This window comes from Homarus americanus, unplaced genomic scaffold, assembly GCF_018991925.1.
Source record: "Homarus americanus isolate GMGI-L3 unplaced genomic scaffold, GMGI_Hamer_2.0 scaffold53225, whole genome shotgun sequence".
Taxonomy (NCBI): Eukaryota; Metazoa; Arthropoda; class Malacostraca; order Decapoda; family Nephropidae; genus Homarus; species Homarus americanus.
Genome location: NW_024750875.1, coordinates 183,369 through 208,169, shown reverse-complemented (window position 1 = coordinate 208,169; position 24,801 = coordinate 183,369). Strand labels below are relative to the sequence as shown.

The 24,801-nt window shown below is 41.2% G+C and overlaps 1 protein-coding gene across 6 annotated transcripts in view; it reads right to left on the bottom strand.

Moving 5' to 3' along the window:
• LOC121854446 (rotatin-like) overlaps positions 1-24,801 on the bottom strand; it is a 167,895-nt gene that overhangs the window by 126,216 nt on the left and 16,878 nt on the right. For 5 of the 6 annotated variants that reach the window (XM_042349118.1, XM_042349117.1, XM_042349113.1 and 2 more), the window contains 3 exons: positions 12,569-12,687; positions 8,400-8,511; positions 5,679-5,837 (listed from right to left, as the gene is read on the bottom strand). In XM_042349118.1, coding sequence (XP_042205052.1) covers positions 5,679-5,837; positions 8,400-8,511; positions 12,569-12,687 — 390 coding nt within the window. The remainder of the gene's footprint in view (positions 1-5,678; positions 5,838-8,399; positions 8,512-12,568; positions 12,688-24,801) is intronic. The other variant, XM_042349116.1, reaches the window with a different exon arrangement.

Below are 24,801 nucleotides of genomic sequence, written 5' to 3'. Positions count from 1 at the left end.
AAACTCTGTAAGCATGTCTGTCTGATGTGGGGCTCCACCACAGATTTTTTGTTCGAGGTTTACTCCCATAGCCTTAGACCTACCAAGGTTAATCCGCAAGGCAACGGGGCAATGGTTGGTAGGTGCCAGAACGTGTCCACATGCCAGTGGGCCTTTGCGCTGTCCCTCTGGGGCCCACTGCTGCTCTAGCCTGGGCCCATGAGGTGCCCAGTTACCATTTGTTGCCATGAGGATGCACAGCAGGAGTCTTGATGGTGAAAAGGCTGTGTACTGGCAGAGGAGGACTTAAGCAAGTTGCTTCCCTGTTCGCCACAAGAGCTAGCCCGCATCGGTAGCTTAAAGTGAGAGAAAGCAAGCAGTGCCTACACCTTAACACTTACCTAATGCTGCCACACAAGATGCATTACACCACCCTGTGTATGTACACACACACCAGTCAGCCCTCAGTGAGACAAGATGTGTCCTGTCGGTGCTCCTGACTGGCTGCCAAGCCAAGTCTGTTTGGCTCTGTCCTCCCCCCTGCTCCATCCAAACTCCCTGCCAACCTCACTACACCAGGATTTAACATTCAAGTGGTCAGTGTTACCAAACAGTGATCCAATAGTGATTTCCAAGGAAAAACACAAAACCAAGCATGATTCACAGCAGTGTAATACCAGACCGTGAGCACTTTGTCAGTCACCTTGCCGGTGACAAGGACCACCGCGGTGTTTGCATATACCGTGGGTACTATGTCGACTACCCTTCAGCGCCAGAGACAAGGACTCGTGGTGTTTACGACTAGACAAATATTAACAGATGTCTACCAATGTTAGTGGCCCTCAAAGTGCCGCCTCCGAGTTTATGGCCACCGCGGACAAACACTTCTGTCCATCCACAAAAACTGATATTCACCAGTGACGTACTCCAGGCGCACCCTGTACAGTTTAAAGCGAGAGAACAGATACCCTGATGGCAGTGTTATTGTGCTACTAAAATCACTGAACATATTCCGTGTTCACAGCCATAGACAAGGGCATCACAGAAGCCCATTAGGACCATCACCTCCACTAGAAAACCAGAGAAACCCATTGCTGGCAGACTGTACAAAACACACCTCAGTTCCCCGAATATGGTACGATCTTCCCTCCTTACTGCTCCTCAATGTCACTTTCTTAGCTGATCAGTCGCTGCCAACGTCGTTGCCATATGCGAAGCGTAGCATATTGTTCCTGAAACATGCCACATTGAAGGATATCAAATCTTTCATCACCTTCAAACTCATGGACGTGGAAGGTGGCCCCCATTGCTCTCTTCTGTCAAGATGAACTACTCTCGTCATGCCTGGAAGTTTTTGTCCCAGCTGATGTTGAGGCATTATGGATATGTGTTGTGCCACGTGCTCACCTTCGCCACACTGCTTCTATCATATACTGTGTAGCATACCATCTACCTCACTCACCCACCAGAGACAGTCTTATCAATCACCTCATTACCTCCTCAGAGTTAGGTACCCATGTGCCAAGTTAGTACTATGCGGGAATTATAATGAAATTGACACCACTGATGTCTGGGACCAGCTACTACTGTACTATCAAAAGCTGTAGATTTCCCTCTGCACGGTCAAAATACTCATGACCTTATCTTAGCTGACTTAGCGGACCAGTACCATCCACCTCAACCAATGCCTCCTATCGGGTGTATCACACACACCAATCAGTATTCAGGGCCCGTATACACAAAACTTTTATGCTAATGACATAATAGTACTGTTAGCTAGCAGTAAAATTTTAAAGTTATATACAAAGCTTAACTACCAAACTTTTACCGCACAAATAGTTGTTCGGTAAGTACCGCTAAACAGGGCAAAGGATAGCAAGAGTTCATCATACAAAATGGTCTTATGGCTGAATAACCCCAATAAAAATATGAAGATTAATTTCAATATTTACATGTATATACCCTGTACATTTTGATCATTAAAATAAAAAACTTTAATCTACGCCGTTTGAAGGAGGATTTATTAACCAGGTTTTCCTTGCCGTGCTGTTTGTAAACAAACATGTTATTGAGGAACTGGAAGTTTCTACCCCACGAAAGAAAAGGAAGCCCAGCTGGACAGCAGAGCAGACTTTATTATTGGTGGATGCCATTGAAGAGAAAAAGTTAATATTGAATGGCCACTTGAAGGCTTTCCTGAATACTAAAGACAAAAAGAGGAGGTTATTTTTCGTTATCAACCCATCACCTTTTTACAATATTTTTCTTACCATTTCATAGATCTCACCGAGTAGCGAATGAAAATACTTGAATTAAGCGGCGCATTTGAAAAATAAACGCGATATTTGTGATTTATCGGTTGTAAAAACATGAATTCTTAGAAGTCCAAATTTAATGTTATGGTGACACGCAGCGTCGCTCTCGTTAACCACCCATCACCTTTTTTCACATGAAAAATATATTTTTTTGCTATTTTAGATGATTCTGACATTTGTCCTTGGGGCAAATCATTTTTTTTTTGCTAAGTTAAGCTAGGAAGTTAGGACGTGGCCTGTTTGGTCAGGTAACCTAACCTAACTTTTTTTTTAGTTAGGTTAGGTTAGGTTACCTGACCTAACAGGCCACGTCCTAACCTCCTAACCTAACAAAAAAAAATTATTACACTGATTCTCAGTATTGTCCAAGTCAAGAAAGAAGATCTCTGCTATAAAGAGGGAATACACACAATATATACACACTATATTCAGTAAATATATCTCACCTTTCCCGATAAATGCGTTGCCGCAGCCAATTTTGTTGTTGGTTTGCCATGGTATCAACTAACAGACAACTATTACAGGACTTAAAAGTGCTCCAGGTCTTTTAACTTAACAGAACTATTAAGGCCCTTAAAAGTTTTGTGTTTGTACTATTAGTGCATAACAGGAAAATGTCATCCTTAACAACTGTTTGCTAGCACTTAAAAGTTTTGTGTATACCGGCCCTGGTCTCCAGCTCCCACTAACAGCCAAGTGCAAAGACCCTACCTCAAGACTTACAGACCGATTACTGACTCTGCAATGTGTCTCTTTGGGCAGTGGATAGTTCACCATCCCTGGACTGAAGTACTTAGTGTGGATGAAGTGGACACCAAATGGATAAATACACCAACACCACCCCGGAAGCTCAGATCACACCCAGCTGACTTCCCCTGGATCACACCTCAGATCAAATGACTTATGTAATAGAAAGACAGCGCCTTTTATCTCAATGACCACAACCACTACAGGTCCCTTAGCAACCAAGTCATCCGTGAAATACACACTGCAAAGAAGTCCCACTACCCAATTAAGTTGCAACACCTGAAGCAGGCCAACATCTATCAGTGTTATGGTAAGCTTAAAGAACTCTGTGGACTAAACAATAGGACACACCCCCTCCTTATCCTTAGCCATCTCACTAATGGTGACACAGCTGAGAAATCAAACAATCATTTTGCAACTATATGCCAGACGCTCCCCTGGTTTGACAACACCAGTCTCCCTGTTTACCTACCAGCCCCCTTTCCCACTGACTTAGTGGAAGAATTTGAAGTTGCAAAACGTCAGGACCAACTGAAGCTAAAGCACTCCATCACCCCCATTGACTTACCAATGAAACTCTACAAGGAATTCTCCCCGGAACTAGCAAACCCCTCTGCTCCACCATCAATGCTTCCCTCAGCCAAGCAAGATGCCCAGATGACTGAAAGACCTCATATGTGACACCGGTGTCCAATTCAACCACCCCAGCTTAATCTGTGAAAGTTTTGTGTTTGACTGGGCTTATGCTGATATTGCAGGTGCCATAGATACTCAGCAATTTGGCAATATGAAAACTTCCTCCACCACTCACTGTCTTGTCAACTTTCTCGACTACATATACCACTATCTGGAAAAACGAAAGACGTCTGTGGCTGTTGCCTTCATTGACTTCACCAAAGCATTTGATCTAGTCGAACACAATATAATTATCAACAAAACTATCAACCTCCGGTTTTGAAGAAGTCTTATACCATGGCTTACAAACTTCCTTAGTGATCGATGCCAAGCCGTAAGCTTCCGAGGGGCTGTCTCCACTTTTAATCACTCACCTGTGGCGTCCCCCAAGTCACCAAGGTGGAACCGCTCTGCTTTCTTATGCTTATCAATGACGGTCTAAGAGAAACCTCTGCTCGCTGGAAATACATAAAAGACTCCACCATTGGGATTGGGGTTTCAAAATTTGTTCAACTAATTGGGGCTGTTTAGGATATGATGAATAGCTTCTAAATTGGGTCACTAAACAACTATATCAAGATCATGAATACTATCAGCCTCCTACAATGTTGTCTCACCTCCTCTATTATTTAGGTTTAAATATAATCCAGGTTGCAGAAATATATAACTATGAGGTACTTGAGGACTGGCCTCAGGACCCCCAGATTCTAAGGATAAAAATATTTAGTTATATATGCCATTAAATGGTCAATTAGTAAGTAAGTAAGTTCAGCATCATTATCAATTTCTAACTCCAGCTGTTTACCTAACTCGACTATCTTGTTACTAATATCCGAAATAACTTCATTTTCATTAACTCCTTTGAAACTGTATGTCTGCTCAGGCATGTGCTTCCACAATAATCCAGTCTCATCCACATTGAATATTTGCTCAGGCAAATAATTCCCTTCCACAATCACTCCTTAAAAGCTTCGGCAGTACCAACATCGGCACTAGCTGCCTCTCCATTCACCTTAACAATGTGTAGACTGTAGCGTTTTTTAAATCTATCAAACCACCCATGACTTCCTGTAAAGGTTTGATCACATTCATCTCCTGCCTGCTCCTTCAGGCTTTGGAACAGGCTTCTTGCTTTAGCCTGTATGGTTAGAAGGCCTAAGGGTACACGCTTCTGTATCTGGTCTTCTATCCATATCACCAATAATTTTTCCATATCGTGAATAGGACCTTGTCTTTTCCTTGAAATTATAGTTCCCTTTATAGGTGTTGTTCCTTTCACTACATCATGAATACGTTCCTTGTCCTTCAGAATAATGGATATGGTCAAGTGTGAGAAACCTAGGTCACTTGAGATTGTTGCTACAGTTTTTCCATTCTCATGCTGTGTTATTATCTTCATTTTCATCTCAAAAGTAATTGCCTGTCTCCTTTTCTTTGGAGCACCACCAGCACTCTCACTTTTACGCTTTCCAGTCATTATAAAGTCAATTAAATACGATAATAACGAAAGTTCACAGCGCGATCAGTATAGGATACAATAGCCAAACACCAACTAAGCGCTCCACTGAGTAGACCCGAGCTCACCACGCTCTCGCCCGGGACAGAAACGTTTCGGTATAGAAAATGCGCGCGTCCTTTGAAAATATTTTGGGCCACGACTGCCGCGGTAGTATGTCCCGACGGTCGTAAGGTCAGAGCAGGTCTTAAGTACCGATGGACGTAAGTCCAAGCAGTCGTAAGTCGGGGACTACCTCTATATTAAAGTCCAATTTATCGAGGTTTTACTGTAATATTAAATGGAATTTGCTCCCTAATATGTCAGTGATGGTTAAGCAAAATAAGGTAATTAGGAACAATGTAAATAGGATTTACTGTATACATCTATACATCAGAATGTATGTATATAGAGGAAACAACCACATTAGCATACAAACAAGCATGCACACATTGATACACACAAACCTGTACAACTGCTGGTCGCTGTAAAATAACTTCAGCAGGAAAGTCTTTAAGCACAACAGTATCAAGGAAGTGCAACGATGCCACAACCACTGCCTCATTATGACTCAACAATGACTGTGTTGTTGAATCTAGCACTCTACGGTCACTTCCTGTCAAAGCCTGGAAAAAAATTCTCACTTAATTTTCCAACACATGAAGTAAGACTAGGAATCAATAAAAAAATAAAATAAATTTTTGTTTCGTTTCCTCGCTAAACCAATCACTGTGTCAGGAATAAACACTGAAGGAATACAGTATTAGCCAATCACAAGTTACCCACACCAGCTGACAATGTATAAAGTCAAATGTGATAAGAACCATGGAGGGCCAAGTTTCAAAGAAAAGATGGCTGAATTTATTCAATGAGATTTTCATTATTAGATGTAATATTAATAAAATTAAAAATAATAAAAATAATAATAACAATAGTAACACTGTAATAATAATAATAATAATAATAATAGAGTAATATCTCTATTAGCCTGAATCCCTCAAACCTAGAAATCTCCCAAACTTTCAGGGGTTGGGAACAAATTTTCTGAGGTTAAAAATCAAGAGAATTTTCTGAAAATGTCCTGAATAAAGACAAAACTTAAAATATCTGGGGGAGGACCTGACATGACCTGACTCGATGTCCGGTGGAGGTAGGGTGGGGGAATAGATGGTCTCATATTACTGACCTTCTGATGGAATGTCAGGTCACCCTTTCTAGGTGGGGAATTAGTGGGTCTCATGTCCTGAAAAAGTCTTGAATAAAAAATTTGTAGAGAGACTGTGATTGTATAAGTATAAAGGAACAAAGTTGTATCCCTTCAACATTAGATTACATAATATTTTAAAATATGGAGGGAAAAGAGGGTAAAAAACCACACAAAAGTTATGAAAAGACCACTAATCCCCCCGCCCTACCTCCACCTGACATTGAGTCAGGTCAGGTCCCCAAAATACTTTAACTTTCATCTTTATTCAAGACATTTTCAGAAAATTCTCTCGATTTTCAACCTCGGACATCTTTTCCTAAAGCTGGAAATTTTTGGAAAAATTCAGCTTTGGGAATGATTTTCCGGGCAAATTTAAATCCCGGCTATCGGAGATTTCTGGGTTTGAGGGATTCCGGCTAACCGAGATATTACTTGTACAGTATATCATTTCAAATTATTTTGTTTAAGGATCTCTTACTGGAAACATCTTGTAGAGAATTTATTTAGGATTGTTCTCTGGGTAATTTTTGACTCTTACTGTAGGCTGAAAATGTTGCTTACAGTAACAACATATATTTATCAATTTTATTTTATCCATCATTTTATTTTATTCATTATCATTCATTTCATTAACTTCTTTCATTCATACATTTATTTTATTCACTACTCAAAACATATCAGTAATTCAAAAATCTACTAAATAAACATTAATATAGAAACAATAATACAGTCACAGAGAAGGTGCTGTTAGTCATCTAAGAACACCTGGGGATGAAGAGGCAGGTTAGGTCATTGTGATAAAAGACCAATAGAAAGAGGAGGGATAATTTGTGATGTCAGAGCCTATAGCATGCACCTGGACTTTCTTAGGTCAGGTCAGGGATCAGCTCAGCTGTGCCATCACAATATGATCACTGTGTCTGTGTAAAGAAGAAAATCTAAAGCCAGGCCAATGGATTCAGAGCCAAAGCCTTTATAATGTTTTGAAGCTGAACATAAGAATGAAGGAAACTGCAGCAGGCCTATTGACCCATATTAAGCAGCTCCGTTTACACCCAACCCCTATCGTTCAAATATCTGTCCAACCTATATTTGAAGCTTCCCAGCGTGTTCGAGTTAATGATGATGTTCGGTAATGAATTCCAATCATCTTAATTTCCAAACCAGTGTTTACCTATCTCACGCCTATATGTAATTTAGTCTAATTTAAAACCATTGCTACAGGTTCACTCCTGGTTGGATAGTTTAAGTACTGTACCTTTGTTTGGCCCTGACTACGATTTCTAAACCTCAATCTTATCACCCCTCACTCTGAGTATCTTGAGGGAGTATAAATTCAGATGCTTTAACCTGAAAGCTTTCTAGGGATTCGATATCCATTCTGTAGTACGGTGACTAAAATTGAACAGTGTAATCCAAATGAGGTCTCACAAGTGCAAGATATAGTTTTAGGATAACCTTGCTAGTCATGTAATTAACACACTTTTGTATGAATCCAAGTACTTTGCTTGCCTTATTTCAAGCAAATATACCTTCAGATAATTTCAAAGCCAAAGCCAAACCCCCCCAAAAACCTGGCATCCAGAAGCTGTCACATACACAAACTCATTGGCTCTTAAAACCACCACCATGGTATGGATTTAAGCAATATCACCCAATTTTTACTATGCAAGGAGCTACTCAAAGCAATCAAATGTTGTCCAGTTCACCTAGATAATGAGTAGCCTACTGCCATACATATTAGGCTCCTTGAAAACTGTAGACTCTGCCAAGGATGATTTAGCAGTATGGATCTAGTTTGTCACTTAAGGATAACCCACAGGCTACAAAAAGGAACCAGTAAAAAGAAGAAAGTTACTTTATCAACCCAATTTGTATATTTCAGTTAATATACTTCAAGTGTTTATAACCACAATTTTAACATTCTATTCCAAGATATTCTGTACTACACCTCACTTACAAACTTTGTCTTTGTACAAACCTGCCAAGGGAAAGTAGTAAATGTCACTGATGGTTCTTGGTGTACTACAGGATGCTCGTCCAGGGTCATATCACAAAAACTTCCAACACATTGGCTCCCAGCTACACTACCCCTGTAAGAGAAAAAAGTGCATCTTATTATTATGCTTCAATATCAACTAAAGAACTGCAACATTTATTATTATGCTTCAATGTTAACTAAAGACTGTAACATCTATTATTATACTTCAATATCAACTAAGTAACTGTAACATCTATTACCGAGCTTCAATATTAATTAAAGAAATGTAACATCTCCCACACATAAGGAAAGGGCCCCCCCTGGTAGGCCTGTCACTTTAGTACAGTAAAATCTCGATGATATGAGTACAGTGATATTCCCGTCAGCCGGAACAATTGGTGCAGAGAACTTCCGGGGATGAGAGAATTCCAGGTAACAAAATGACTTTCTCAAACCCGGAAAAATTCCTTATCCCCGGAACCTTTTCCGGTTACAGTACCGGGACAAGTTTCCGAGTGTCTAAACTAGAGCTTTTGCACAGACGCACACTAGCCCACTTCCCCAGAACGTTTCTGGGTGCCGGAGATGTTTTCCTCAAGTCTAAACTACTGGAATCTTTAAATACAGTTCTAATTAAATAAAAATATCTAAAGGATATGGAGATGAATGAAGCTGTGTGTGACAGCAAAGACTGTTACTTTCCACTCCCATAGAGCTGTGGGGGATTAGTGGGTCTCACGTAACTGATTTGACCTGATACAATGTCAGGTGGAGGTGGGGAATTAGCAGTCTCATATTACTGATCTGATGGAATGTCAGGTCACCCATTCTTGGGTGGAGGATTAGTGGGTCTCATGACCTGAATACATCTTGAATAAACACGAAACCTAAAATATTTTTAGAGAGATTGTGGTAAGTACAGATATTAGTACAAATGAGAAAAGTTGTATCCCTTCAACATTACATTACATAATATTTTAAAATGTGGAGTGAGAAAGCAGAAAGGTGTGGGTAAATTAAGAGATGGAGTGGAAATGAGTGTTGCCAAGTGCTCCTCAAGAGGAGATATTTAACTCGCTACCATGCAGTCATACATGCAGATGTGTCTTAATTCCCTTGCTGGGGGTGTTGGGGTGTAATAATAAATAATAATAATTAACGGTTTATTGAAAAAGTTCTGCAGCCCGAAGGCTGAAAATATACATTGGACAAAAATGACTTATTACATACATTGGTGGTTTAACAAAAGCCTTCATTAGAGAAAGGTAAAGGAACATACAGTGAACATACAGATTAATGTAGGTGTTGAACAGCAAACACGTAGTGTAGTAATTCCCTCCCGGATGGTGTTAGGAGGGACCTCACGTGGTGTAGTAGTTCCCTCACAGATGGAGTTATGAGGGACCTAACGTGATGTAGTAATTCCCTTACAGATGGTGTTATATGAGTGAGGTGTGGTCCCAGGCCTTCCTATCGTAGGCGGATTAACACATCGCTGGTTCTTGTTGGGTCTCAGGGGCAGTTATCACTGGGTACCTGGGACCTCACTGTGTGAAGTTTAACTTGGGTACGACTCAGCTGTCACTGTCGAGTTGTTCTCACTGACTTGAGCACTGTTCACCTCTGTTCAACATTAGTTCCATTCCTTTCCTAAATGAAATTGTAACTTCTGGCGAGAACTTGTTGATATTCCGGTGGGGAGGAGGGGTCAGGGGAGGGAGTTGGTATGGGCCAACTTACAGTTGACCTGGCTGCTCCCAGAGGAGCACCAGGTGTGTGTGTATATGTGGTTGTTGGAGGGTGTGTTTGTGTGTGATGTAGGGGTGTATGTATGATGTGTGTGTGTGTGATGTAGGGGTGTATGTATGATGTGTGTGTGTGATGCAGGGGTGTATGTATGATGTGTGTGTGTGATGTAGGGGTGTACTGTATGTATGATGAGTGTGTGTTGTAGGGGTGTATGTATGATGTGTGTATGGTGTTGGTGTGTTGACAGAAGTGAACCTTTTTGGGGGGTAGGGTTGCATAGTCAGCCCCCCCCCCCCCCTCGCTCAAATGTGACTAATTGTGATAGGAAGATGAATTTGATACTATAATGATGCTGAACAAATTCTCTACCAAACGCTTTCCAATAAAATATCCTTAAACGAAATATTTCTATATGCTAAGTGATAATTTCATATATATCATATATATATATATATATATATATATATATATATATATATATATATATATATATATATATATATATATATATATATATATTATATATATATATATATATATATATATATATATATATATATATATATATATATATATATATATATATATATATATATATATATATATATATATATATATATATATATATATATATATATATATATGAAATTCCCATCACGCGGGTTTTTTCCAGGTATACGCGCAGAGTGTCCGGCTCGAGAGCTATTTTTAGATTCGCCCCACCCCCCACCTGCCACCCTGCCTGCCTGTTTTAGCTCATAAAATTCATACAAATTACCCAGCCAGAATATAATTTACATTGCTGGAATTCTTACAATATGATGATCATTTTGAATATAAACATCATAGATTTTGCATTAGACATACAAATTTTAGATATAATGTTTACTCTGAGTAAATATGTTATTTTTTTGTGCAAAATATATGACATTTGTATTCAAAATATACCTGGTCTTACAAGGAATCCAGCAATGTCAATTATATTATCCTAACTTTAGTTTGAGGTATTATTTATTAAAATCTAGTGGTTTTCCCCCCAAAATTTCTCAGAGAGGGAAGAGCCAGCAGTGTAGTGTGAGAAGAGGGGGAGGGAGTTGAGTCCATTATTTGAATGGACATTAATTGGCGACTGTATTTCTCTATTTCTCTTAAGTATTAATTGTGTGCATGTACCATCATAAAATTAAGATGTTATTTTTACTAGAACATAGGTATTGTGTTGGAAAAAGTAGAGTTTGGGGGTCGGGCCAGTCTCTATTGGAATTAATCTCATATGTTCTGATGTTCACTTAACGCGGTACCCTGTGGGTTCAATTGACCGCATAAAGCGGGGTACAACTGTATACTGTAATACATTAAACACACTGCAGATAAATAAACACTAGACCTTGGCATCAACTGTCAAATTGATCACCTCACACCACCCCCCCCCCCCATCTTCCTATCAGCTGATTGCTAGTAAACAGACCATTTCACGGCCCATAATTTTAGCTGTGTTGATTTATGAGTGTTTGTTTTAACATAATACTACAAAAAACAATGTTTTGTTTATTCAAGGAGATGGGCTGAGGTGCATCTGGGTAGACTCTCAGTCTTTTTAGTATTTTGTGTTTCTCTCCAGCACCAAACTAAATTATTCCATTGAAACAACACTTCAATTTTGTGCGAATTCGATTTTGTGATTTTGTGCAATTCGGTTTAAAGCGACCTCTCTTGGAACGTATCTCCCGTTATATCAACGTTCTACTGTATGACTGAGTCAATAAATTCCAAAATGATCTTTACATCATTGTGGCAATAATTGAATTTATATTGTTAATGCTCGCAATAACACTACTGTAAAGGGAAAATGCTTATAAAAACTGCACCTATATGCCTTTTGCTATCCTATTATTAGCGTTAATCATGTTTATTAAGTAAATTGCATTTTACATACTTAAGATCAGACAAACCCAAATGAGGTATTCCTGGCAAGACAGGTAAGACAATGTGTGAAGCTTTAAACCTCAATCCTGCAAATATGTGATATAACACTTGTGTTGGCCCTGAAGAGGGTAACTAAAATAAGAATTGGCCCTCGAAAGTTTTTGAGTTTGACACCACTGATGTAGACACACCTATTATGTCGAATAATATAAAACAAGATTGGGTAAATTGTTTCATGAAATTATTAAACAAAACAATGACAGCCTTTCCTAGTCCTTATTGAGAAATGGAATTATTAGAGCTGAATACTGAACTGCTTGGGTGCTTGTTTGTGTGGTGAGGGCAATGAATGGACAGCTACCTGCCATCCTGTTAGGGTGGAGGCAGAATTTTACACCTTCCACCTTGACTGTATCAAGAACTTTCGTCTGGGATTGTACATAACCCGAGGACCTCCTGTATGTAATAAAAGAACAAATAAGGTCCTTACTCACCCTGTTTCATGAATGTTGAGTCTATGATGACCTATGGGGATATAATTGGTTTCTATATTTTTGTTCGAAGTTGTCCTCTGTGATTCTTCTTCCACTTGTACTTGATTAAACTCTGAAAGCTATCAAAAAAATCAGTAACCAGGATCTAAATATATATCCTAAATGTTCTGTACAGTATTGAATATGACAGTGATCTATCTGCTTTGAATTGACATTAACTACCCTATATATTGCTTAGTTCCCTGCAAGGTACAGTACAACTCCATCTCGTGCCCAAATTTGCGTTACCTTGTCATGGTGTGGGGGTTTGAACGAAACAATTTCAAACACCTGGGATGGGTATAAAGTTCCCATTTGTAACCTCAAATGAGGAGGTTGAAAGTGGATCATCGCTAAACACATAAATTCTCCAAAGGAGATGGGCTGATTCTTTACCCGAGTGAGGTACAGGAAGTCCTCGTTATAAGTGGTTAATAGGAACCAGAAAAAAGCCAATGAGAATGAAACAACTTATAAATGGGAATTAATTCTCATAAGAATTTATAGGAATAGAGTTTAATGGATGAGTTGAGGGTCACTATTTTTTTATAAATAAGCACTTCAACAAGTAAAAATATGTTGACTCTGGTAACCATATTTTCTAATAAAATAGACCAGAAAGTATAAAGTAAATAAAGGTTAAAGTTGCTCAAAATCACATAACTGGAAAACGTCCTGCGATTGGCTGTAACGTCACCACTACAGAATACAGTGGAACGTTGATAAAATACAAGATAGATTCCAAGAGTGGTCTCTTTAAACCGAATTCACACTAAATCGAAGTGTTGTTTTAATGGAATAATTTAGTTTGGTACTTGAGAGAAACACAAAATACTAAAAAAACTGACAGTCTATCCAGATGCATCTCAGCCCATCTCCTAGAATAAACAAAACATTGTTTTTAGTAGTACAGGGTATTATGTTAAAACAAACACTCATAAATCAACACAACTAAAATTAAGGGATGCAAAATGGTCTATTTACTGGCTGGGAAGATGGGGGGGGTGGAGAGAGGTGAGGTGATATGTTTGACAGTTGATGCCAAGGTCTAGTGCTTATTTATTTATCTGTTCTTCAGAGTGACAAAGTTTTCCTCTTATACAATGTCACTGAACTGATATGGAATAATATAATTAACATTGCTGGAATTCTTATAAGATAGTGATTAGTTTGAATATAAACATGCTACAGTCGCATTAGACATACAAATTTTAGTTCTAATTAAGAATTTTATTACAAAGGGCTAAAATTTTTATATCTTGTGCAAAACATATGACGTTTATATTCAAATTATTCAATGTCTTGCAAGGATTCCAGAAATGCAAATTATATTCTCCTAACTTTAGTCTGTGATATTATATAAGATAAAAACTTAAAGCCTACTGTATAACCACCAAACCCTGGCTGGGGTGATGGGGGGTAGAGCAGAAGGGAGGGGAGGAGGGGAGAGGGGGAGGGGGGAGGAGGAGGGGGAGGGGAGGGGTGGGGAGGGTGAGGAGGGGGGGGTGGGAGGAGGAGAGGAGGAGAGAAAGGGAGGGGGAGGGAGGGAGGGAGGGGAGGAGGAGGGGAGGGGAGGAGGAGGAGGAGTGAGTGACATGTTTGACATTTGTGCCGAAGGTCTAGTGAAGTGTTTATTTATGTCCTTTAGATTGAGTTTTTGCTTATAAAATGTCATAGAAGTGGCCGGGGAGAATAGAATTTACATAGCCGGAATTCTTATAAGATAGTGATTAATTTGAATATAAACATGCTATAGGTTGTACTAGACAAAAATTTTAGTAATCATTTAGTACATTATTTTGAGTACATGTACAGTACAGATTTGCCCGTAGGACAGTGTGTGTATGTAAATAAGTAAAAATAAATGAAAAAAGTTACATACTATATATCGAGCCAAAAATATTAGTTGAAAAACTTTATGTAGACAGAGCTTGGATGGAGGGGGTGGAGCTTTGGCAGGATAGCGATTGGCGCGCATATGACCTATTTCTTGGCCTTTGGGGTAGTTAATGATGTAGCAGCTGGCCTCTTGGACATAGTGGCGATGGTTAATGCACGTGGTAGAAGGAGATAGCGTCACATACTATGTCCATTCACTTGAGCGTCAGTGCGAGAACTGAGCATGTGGGAGGGCGTAAGAGGGTGGTGTAGCGTGCCCAGAGAAACATTAGGCGTGAAATTTTAAATATGATGCGCCAGATTGACTCTGCAAAATAGGAAGGATTCGCTTTAAATTTAAAAATTTTCCTTAATTGTTGGGGTCGCTTCAAATCAATAATCTGTAGTGGATCCCTCCCCTACAAACGCTGTTTGTCGCTGAGTAGCAGACCCCGCGAATTCCCCAGTGTATGCCTCGTGGTCTAGGTCAACCAGCGCCGCCTTACATGACGGAGGTCAACTATCTACCCACGCCTACCTCCGCTATAAAAGACCTAACCTCGTGGTGACCGCTCTCTTTCTACCTACACCAACCAGCAAGCAACACCACCTCCTCCACTCCTGCCTGGCGGTCCTCGCTCCCGCCGGCGAGCATGGCGACCCACAAGCTGTCCTCCTCTGAGCATCCTCACCAACCAGCTCTCTCTACATCACGCTTGTAACCACGCTGCCACTTCCCAGCATCAAGCTGCATTGTACATCCAATACAACATGTATACAGAGAGCACATTGTGAGTTTCCTTTCTCCATCCCATCCTGAGTGAGAACCGAAACATCACGTACCCCACAAATCTTTAATTGAATCGCTTTAAATCAGCGTTCTACTGTAGTGGTGAAGCCAAGGGAATGAGTCAGCCAGTTGATTTGTGTGCTTTAACAGTCACCTTTGATAAAAAAATAATGTTAAGGTAAAGCAAAATGCATCATTGGTGCTCCGTTCCAATGTGTAAGAGTACGGACAGCCACACCAGGAAAAATATTTGTTTAAATACGGAGGGAAATGAAAAAAGGAAGATGTGGTGACTTGCTGCTCGCTGAGTTTTTCCCATGTCAGAGCACTGCTTCTACTGTTGGGAAAACCATTTTAATGTGAGTATCAAATTAATATATGTCTTTAATGTACATTCAACCCTCGCTTTACGCGGTCCCACTTTACTTTACGCATTTACACGTTACCCTGCCGAACACGGAATGCTCATTTTCCGCAGTGTGTGTACCCCTTTACGCGGAGAGCGGTCCTCTCGCGCCGCGCCATTTTTGGATCCAAACCTCCCACCATCTGCCATGTTGTGTAAGCGGCGCGAGTAGGTTGCGCAGTGTATGTCTTTGTTGCGTTATCGGTGACGTCATATGACGTAGCGGACTGTGATTGGGCAAAGCATCCTTACCTCCCTCCCCGCTAGCTGTGATTGGTTTAATGTACTATGACGTGCCCCGCCGCAGGAGCGTTCAAGCCCCTTGACCTACCCGCGTCAGTTACACCCCTCCAGGCTACACAGTGTACTGTATATCGGTATCTATTGTTCCATAAGAATGGCTTCCACCGGACCACCACCACAAAGAAACCTTGCATTACCTGGACCCAGCCGCCCTAAGCCAAAGAAGACACGACGTTCCTTAAACTACGAAATCAAATATAAGATCATACAAGAGTTGGAGAAAGGAACAAGACAGGTTGATCTCGCGCGCCAGCATGGTGTTAACGAATCAACTATCAGGACAATTAAGAAGGATGCAGCCAAGATAAAGGAGCACATGAACATCACAAAGTCTACAGGTGCTTCTATGATCAAGTATTTCCACAACCAGGTGCTTCTCAAGACGGAAAAAATACTTGTGAGCCACTCGGTGCGTCAGGCGCGACGGCACATGGCGGTGGACACGCGCTCAGTTAAGGAGTACGCACGTGAACTGTAGGCTGCAGTGTCACGAAAGATGAGAATTACAGAGCCCAAACCCTTTAATGCTTCATCTGGGTGGTGACAGAGGTTTAAGAAGAGGAACAGGATCACCAATATAAACATTGGTGGTGAAGAAGCTAGTGCTGACCGTGTTGCGACTAGGGAATTTCCTCCGTTTTTACATGAGATTATGGAGGAAAGACAGTACACCGACAACCAGGTGTTTAACATGGACGAATCTGGTCTTTTTTGGAAAAAGCTACCTTCCAAGACCTTCGTTGTGAAGAATGCCAGCAAGTGTCGGAGCCGTAAGTTGCAGAAGGAGCGCATCACCGTCCTGTTTACCACCAATGCCTCCGGTACCTGTAAGCTCAAGTTATCGGTGATCCACACAGCACGCAAGCCGCACGCCTACAAGAGCATGGACATGACCAAGCTAAATGTCCACTGGCTGACCGCACGTAAGGCGTGGATGTTCTCTTCTCTGTCCCTCTCCTGGTTTGATAACTGTTTCGTTCCCGATGTGAAGAAATTCTGTGAGCAACAGAATGTGCCATTCAAGATTTTGTTGCTGCTTGACAACGCACCAGGACACTCGCCCCTACTGTTAGATCGTCACCCCAACGTAAAAGTGGTCTGCCTTCCTCCCAACACTACGTCTATAATACAGCCCATGGACCAAGAATTGATCTATAAAGTAAAAGCTGCATTCTCTGCTAAAAACTTCAAGCTCCTGAACGACTACACCAACACCAAGGAAGAGTTGTGTAACCTGAGTGACACCAACACCGATAGCAAGAGCAAAGACGACGAGGATCAACAGTTGGCAGAGCAAGAAGTGCTTTTGAAACAATTCTGGAGAACCTTCAACGTCAAGAAAGCTGTGGACTTCTTGGTGGAGGCATGGGATCAGCTGTCTGTAGCAACTGTTCGTCATGCATGGAAACATGTGTTGCAAGGCATTCCGGGTGTTAGGCAGAGTTAATCTGTGACTGGTGAGGTTCAGACTGTTGCAGTAGCAGTGGACCTTGCCAGAGAAGCTGCGCAGAGTGTTACAGCTGCAGGCTTCTCCGAGACCACCAACGACAACATCCTGGAGGTGATAAGGGATCCTGATGTGACTACCGACGAGATGGTAGATGATGATGACGTCAGTGAAGAGGCACGTGGTGCATCATCCCAAGAAGAACGCCGTTTATCCCATAGTAAAGTTAGGGGTGCCATCGAGTGTATTGAGAAAGTCAAGCTCCTCCTTTCCGACGACCCTGACGCTAACAGGTATGAAATCTTCACTACCCAGCTGTTGCAGAATATGGAGCCCTACATCAAGGTTTATCCCGACAACATAAACACCAGCCGTCAGCAAAGCATAACAGAGTTCTTCGCCCACAACCCACCACAGCCAGCCCAAGCCAGTGATAGTGACAGAGGCAGAGACAGTGATGATGACTTTGAGGGATTTGTCAGGGAGGCACTAGTAAGTGTGGATGACGCCGATGAAGACTCACCTGAGGGCCAGTAGCCTGCCCTCTGCCTCGGAACCAGCCTCCATTCCCCTACGCCGACCCATCTCTTCTACTAACGTAAGTGTTAACCCCAACCTTGTTATTTTCTAACCTAACCTTCAGTTTATTATTCTCTTATTGATTGTGCCCTTCTATATTATGTGTGTGTGAATACCATCATAAAGTTAAGATGTTATTTTTAGTAAAACGTACGTATTGTGTCGGGAAAAAGAGGAGTTTGGGGGTCGGCCCAGTCTCTATTTCAATTAATCCCATATGTTATGTTGTTCCCTTTACGCGTTTCTCACCTTACGCGGGCCGCCGTGGGTTCAATTAACCACATAAAGTGAGGGTTCACTGTACATAGTAATATCTCCGTTAGCCGGAATCCCTCAAACCCGGAACTGAAATTTGCTCGGAATTTTTCCAGAAAAATACCCTAAATTCAGGGTTTGGGAACAAATTCCGAGGTTGAAAATCAGGAGAATTTTCTGAAAGTTGCCCCAAAATCTGGAAACTCTGTCTAAATTTTTATTTATGGGTCTAGTAGCAAAATTCGATAATGAAATAATGCGCAATTACCAGAAATTCTAAGAAAATTGCGAGAAAATCACTCCAAACCTTTCTGCTCGGGGCCTGAGGACAAAGGTTCCCGGCATTATGAAAGATTGCATCACGTTCAGCTGCATCCTCACATAGTTGATGCTATGGGTGGGAAGACCAACCGCTTGGGTAATGCTATATTTTTCTGCTCATGGTATATTTATAAATTACTATGGAAATATATTTCTTTAAATATACATACAATACTAAAAAAGTAAAATAATGCAGTAATAAATATATGTAATTCTGAGCTGAGCTAACGAGGCAAAGGGTGAGGTGACAGAGTCAGGTGGTTAGGTAACGGAGTCAGGTGGTTAGGTAACGGAGTCAGATGGTGAGGTGACGGAGTCAGATGGTGAGGTGACATGCCAAGACATTTTACTTTGTAATTTCTACTTTAAAATTAATTGATACCTGATGGCTCGATTTGGCTACATTTGCACTTAGACAACTGATCAGTGAATAAGACAGGACATATGGAGATGCATTATACACTAGTGAGGTCACGAAGCTTCATAACTGCAACCACAACTGCTGAGCAACTGAATAAATTACCACAACCTGTACTCAAATGAACAGTCACGCCAAAGATGCACCGACCCCACCCTTTGTATCCCAGGTGGGAGGCAGAGGCAAGCGGTAGCCGGTGAGGCTCAGTCTGTTGCTGTGGCATTGGAGAATGCAAGAGAGGTTGCACAAGATGTTAGAGCTGCAGGCTTCTCCGAGACCATCAACGACGACATCCTGGAGGTAATCAGGCAACCTGAGGTGACTGCGGACGAGATGTTGGAAGATGATGACATCAGTGAGCAGCGAGGTGGAACAGAACAACAAGGGCAGAAACTAACACATGCTGATATGAAGGATGTCATTGAGTTAGCTGAGAAACTGAAGTTCATCCTTGCCAAAGACCCAGTCAATCATCGCTACGAAGTGTCTAATAACCTTCTGTTGAAATCCCTGGAGCCCCATGTTCAGCTGTATCATGACCATATCAATGCTAGCAGTCAACAAAACATCACCGAGTTTCACCCACCAACCACCACAGCCAGCCCAAGTCAGTGATAGTGAGGATGTGGACTTTGAGGGGTTTGACGAGGAGGCCTTGCTAGCCTCTGTGGCGGATAAAGAGACAGGTAAGGGCCAATAATCTGCTCTCTGCCTCGGAACCAACCCCCCATCCCCATGTGCCCAGCCATTTCTTCTACTAACGCAAGTGTTAAAAAACCTAATATTATTGATATTTCTCTTATATATTAATTATGTGTGCATCCATCATAAAATTAAGATGTTATTTTTATTGCAATGTAAGTATTGTGTCGGTGATAGCCAAAAAAGGGGGTAGTCTGGTGATCGGCCCAGTCTCTATTTCAATTAATCCCATGGGTTCTTTTATTTTATTTATGGGTTTCGCTTTATACGTGGACCTCCATGAGTTTAATTAACTGCGTAAAACCAGACTATACGGTATATAAATAAATAAATAAAATAAAATAATAAATAAATAAAATTAATAAATATTGAAGTGATAACCGTGGTAACATTATGAGATGTTCTTATTACCACTGTGCTATTGTACTATTCCAGATGTAACTAAATGTTACATAATACTTCCTTGAGATAAATGTATACGGTAGTATATATCAGGGGCCTAAAAGAGAGCTCAGGTTCTCAACTGGCTCAGCCATGTTAATATTGTTATTATTATCCACTATGTATCTGTGTTTTTCTGGCTAAATAAACTGTTTCAATTCAATCCAGTTTCAATTCAATGTACAGTGGTGTTTCCATAAATACAGTTCTTGTCTTAATAATAATAATTAATTATTAACGGTTTCTTAAAAGAGCATGGCAGTCGGAAGGCTGAAAATATACAAATACATAATTGAGGAATGGGTCTCTTGATTTACAGATGATATACAAGTAACATAAGTGATACAAATATGATATATAATAATTAGGTGTTGATAATTTTTACAATGGTTGAGACTGGGCTGTTCTTATAGCAATCAGTTCGTGCTCGTATGGCCTGGACGCGGTTGGGCAGGTGTGTGGCCGTGTGGCCATGTGGCCAGAACAGTAGCTTGGGGCAATGCAGGTGTGCTTCATCCTTCAGGTTAGGTCAGGTGAAGCCGTGAGGTCAGGTCAGGTTAGGTCAGATCCACCCACACTCAGTATTTCTGTGTTTTTGTGCTTTTCCTTCGAGTTGAAATTGCCACTTTTGTATATCACTCGTGGGTTGATCGTCAATCTTTGCACTGTGCTGTTGGTGTGAGGATGTCCAGATGGGAAGGAGGAGATGGGGCAGGGGAGGGCCCGACAGACCGGGCTGGCAGCTGTCTCCATGGTCAAGAGACCACGGCCACGTTAGTGGGCAGCACCGACTGCACACGTCCTTACCCTATGAAGTCTTGTGTCTATCCGTGTGAAATGCATAGCTTAGACTCTCACTTTCCCGAGTACAAGGTGGAAAATTCCACACAGCGCCATTCACGAGGCACCTGACACACCCGTATCATATAGATTTAACTAAACTTTTAACTTTTAATTAATTATTCAGGATTCTTTAAGTAAAAAAAATGGCAGACTTTGGTATCAACATTTCTTACATTTTTCCTGGTACAATATAAAAATCACATCTCTAACACAATTAGAACAGATAGTGCAAATAAAATTTGTTACATTCTTTTGCTCGGGTATAAGTGGTGGAGTGAGGTAGGGAGGAAAGGGAGCAGCTCTAGGGGGTGGGGAGAAATTGACCGTGTGGAACCCTCCCCCCACACACACACACACAAAGGTTCACCTCTCACCCATGCATATCACCAACTCCTAGCTCTCTCACTCATTGTACTGTAACTCATTCATGATATAATATTGTTTATTTGTTATTCACTAATTCGTAAAGTTACATTACTGTAATAATCTGTGCTTATTAGAACTGTACCCTTCATAAAATATACAATAATGTATATATCTCATAGGTACAAAATAACGTCATCAGGAATGCATCTCCGTTTATGTAATGGTACCAAATTAATTTTTCTAATGCAATTAGAGCAGATGTGAATACAATTTTATACACTTTTTTGCTACCAAAAATATATTTGCTACTTAGCTTTTGTCCTTATTCAAGACATCTTCAGGTCTCGAGACCCACTAATACCCCGCCCTGACAATGGGAGACCAGACACTGCATAAGACCATCAATCCCCGAGCTGATATTGATTAAGTTAGGTCAGTAACATGAGACCCACTAATCCCTACCACACCTCCATCACATTTCTTAAATATTTTCATAAAAGATTTGAGTCCCCATTATTATAATCAAGTTTTTGTGACTGTGAAGTGAGCATTCCCATTTTAAAAATGTCTGTCAAGCATTTTGCTCACCATCTTTAAAGCCATGACAAAGGCTACACCTCCAGTCCCCACTATTCAGACTCCCCAAAGTCTGTGTGGTACTCAGGTTGATTTCTCCACTCCACTTTAAAAGTCTTATTAGCTTTGAGGGGGACATGTAATGATGACCAGGCTTAATAATGTGGTGAGTTTTGTTTGTGTTGTAGTGCTAGTAGTATTCTAAGATTAATTTTTATGGTGATTCATATGGGTTGTCTGGTTGGCCAGGAATAGGGTGTGACCGTTGCCCTCCAAAAATAAAAAAAATGGTCCTACAATGCTGTTCAAAGTTTTAGTGTTGTGTATTTATCTAGGAAACACCCCTGTAAATTTTCTTGGAGATCGGTGCATGTTTGAGCGAGCACGTCGGCTTTACAAAATAACAAGGAATATTATTATCTAATGAACAAATTTAGTGGAATTTCTTTTATTAGACTTATAAGATATACTAACACCAAGCAAATGATTGATCATATCAATCTTAATACCCCTAAAACAATATTATAGATTAGTACAAAATACAATAATCCCAATAATTGCATTTCTAGGTTCAAGACCCATTTCTCTCAACTGGCGTACAATGAAAAAAAGAAATACTACTACCCCGCAATGCCTGGAGTGTTTGAGGAGCGCCAGCAGGAGATGGCTGACTTCTTCCGTGAATCTCTAGCCCAACCATTTACACGTGGTGAGTACAAGGAGCTGGTAGAGCTTTGTCTGCTGCTTGGACATAAAGGATCCGAGCCAGTGAACTTCACGATGGTCTACCCCAACGCACTTCACAAAGTAAGGTGGATGGCTAAACTGCTCTATACCCTCAAGATTGTTCTTTTGTCAGGTCAGATCAAAGAGCAGTTTCCCAAAGCCGAGGTTGTGACTGAAAGTCAAATCAGCAAGTTAGAACGGTTTGCTGAGCTCACAGTCGCTGTTTATGTCCCATGGTGGATTGTTTGCCCCGTTCCAGCAAGTGCGCCACTGAATGACTTAAATTTGGTCGAAACCTTGGCTGAATTTGCCCCATATGACGCCACAATAGTTGACAAAGCACGTGTGGCACTCGGTAGACACACTTGGTACCTAACTGAGGAGTTGGCCCCACTGGCTTTGTTCTCGTCCCAAGTACAAGAAAGGACAAAAGAGGAGATGAGGAAGGCCCTTCTTTGCCATGAAGGCACTGAAGTTACTAAGAGAGTGGGGCTCAATCATGGGGGCTATGGAAAGCCATATCTTCCCCCTGTCCCAGAAAGTGGCACTGCCCTGGTGGACCTAATTGGGCCTGACTCAAGCCGGTTCTTCACCATTTTAGGCATGCCCTATCAGTTTCTCCACAGTCCAGCCAATGAATGGGCAGATCATGACGACTACCTGAACATGAAACGGGTTGTGGACAAGCTTCAGGTCGTCAATGAGGCTGCAGAGCATGGTGTAAAACTTTGCCAAGACTTTCTTAATGTTGCCAGGGATGAGGAGCGCTTTCAAGAAGTCCTTCAAGTAATTGGAAATGACAGACTCTGTGTTCCTAATCAGCGCAAACGATCATCTGTTTCCGAACAGAAATCATGGTTTCTTGCTCTAGAGAAATAATACCTTGTGAATATATGATAAAACCCCTTAATGTACCATGAGAGAATAAGAATTATTAACTTTTTTGTGTTAGTGATAACAGCTTTTAATTAAGACAGGCAAATGATTTGTGTTAATATCCCTTATGATGGTTGTGTAATCTCATATATAGGCGCGTATGCCGTATAAGCAAAATCGCTATTTTTCAAATTGCTGGTGTTCACTCAAATATGCATGAATCTTCAAAAAATTGCACGTGGGTATTTTTTATGTCAATATGCAACACCAAAATTTTGAACAGCATTGCAGGACAAAGTTGGGGCAACTGTCACACCCTAGCCAGGCACCTATCCTATTGAATCATATGATGTAATGAACCTGGTTTACGATACTGTATGTAATGATTGTTTATCAGACCACAGCTTACAGCTCAGAGAAATACGACACATGTAACAGCTAGTAGATAAGCAGGGGTCCATAATTTGACACACCCTACAGTCCCAGGAGAGGTCCAGACCTGACCCAAGGGAGGTCAAGTTCACAAGGGAACCAGAATCCTCACCGCTACCCGATCAGCTCAACCCGGCGTCATGACCTTGTTAATTCAAGGAACTGCTAATCAGCCAGCACCCGTCACCCGACCCAACAACCCGGTCAAGAGACACCCAGTTTAGTAGGAGAGGTCCAGACCTGACCCAAGGGAGGTCAAGTTCACAAGGGAACCAGCATCCTCACCGCCACCCGATAAGCTCAACCCGGCGTCATGACCTTGTTAATTTAAGGAACTGCTAATCAGCCAGCACCCGTCACCCGACCCAAAAATCCGGTCAAGAGACACCCAGTTCAGTAGGAGAGATCATCTGCCGGCTCTTCCTCCAATATATAGGGCCTGTAGCTCTCCTCACAGCAAAGAGTCTTGTAACCGAGAAGGGCCAGCAACAACGTCCCCAGTCCCGCTCATCAAAGAAGTCCGCCACTAAGGGCAAAGAGGTGTCAGCCGGGTCCATTGACAGAGTGCCGTCGACTCAACGTGTAAAAGTAAGTGCCGACTGTGTAGACGGTAGAAGTGCGGTGATCCCAAACCTCCCCAACAATCGACTTGGTGAAGTGCCCATTCTATTTGAGAGATTATATGAGAATATCATAGTCTATCATACACTATGTACGAATCCCCCATTAATCCCCCCTATTGAACTAGTAAAATAAAGCTGTAACATGCATTGGTGTTTTATATACTACACTTGTACTGAGCCTGTGTTAATATACAGTATTATCTTCAAACCCT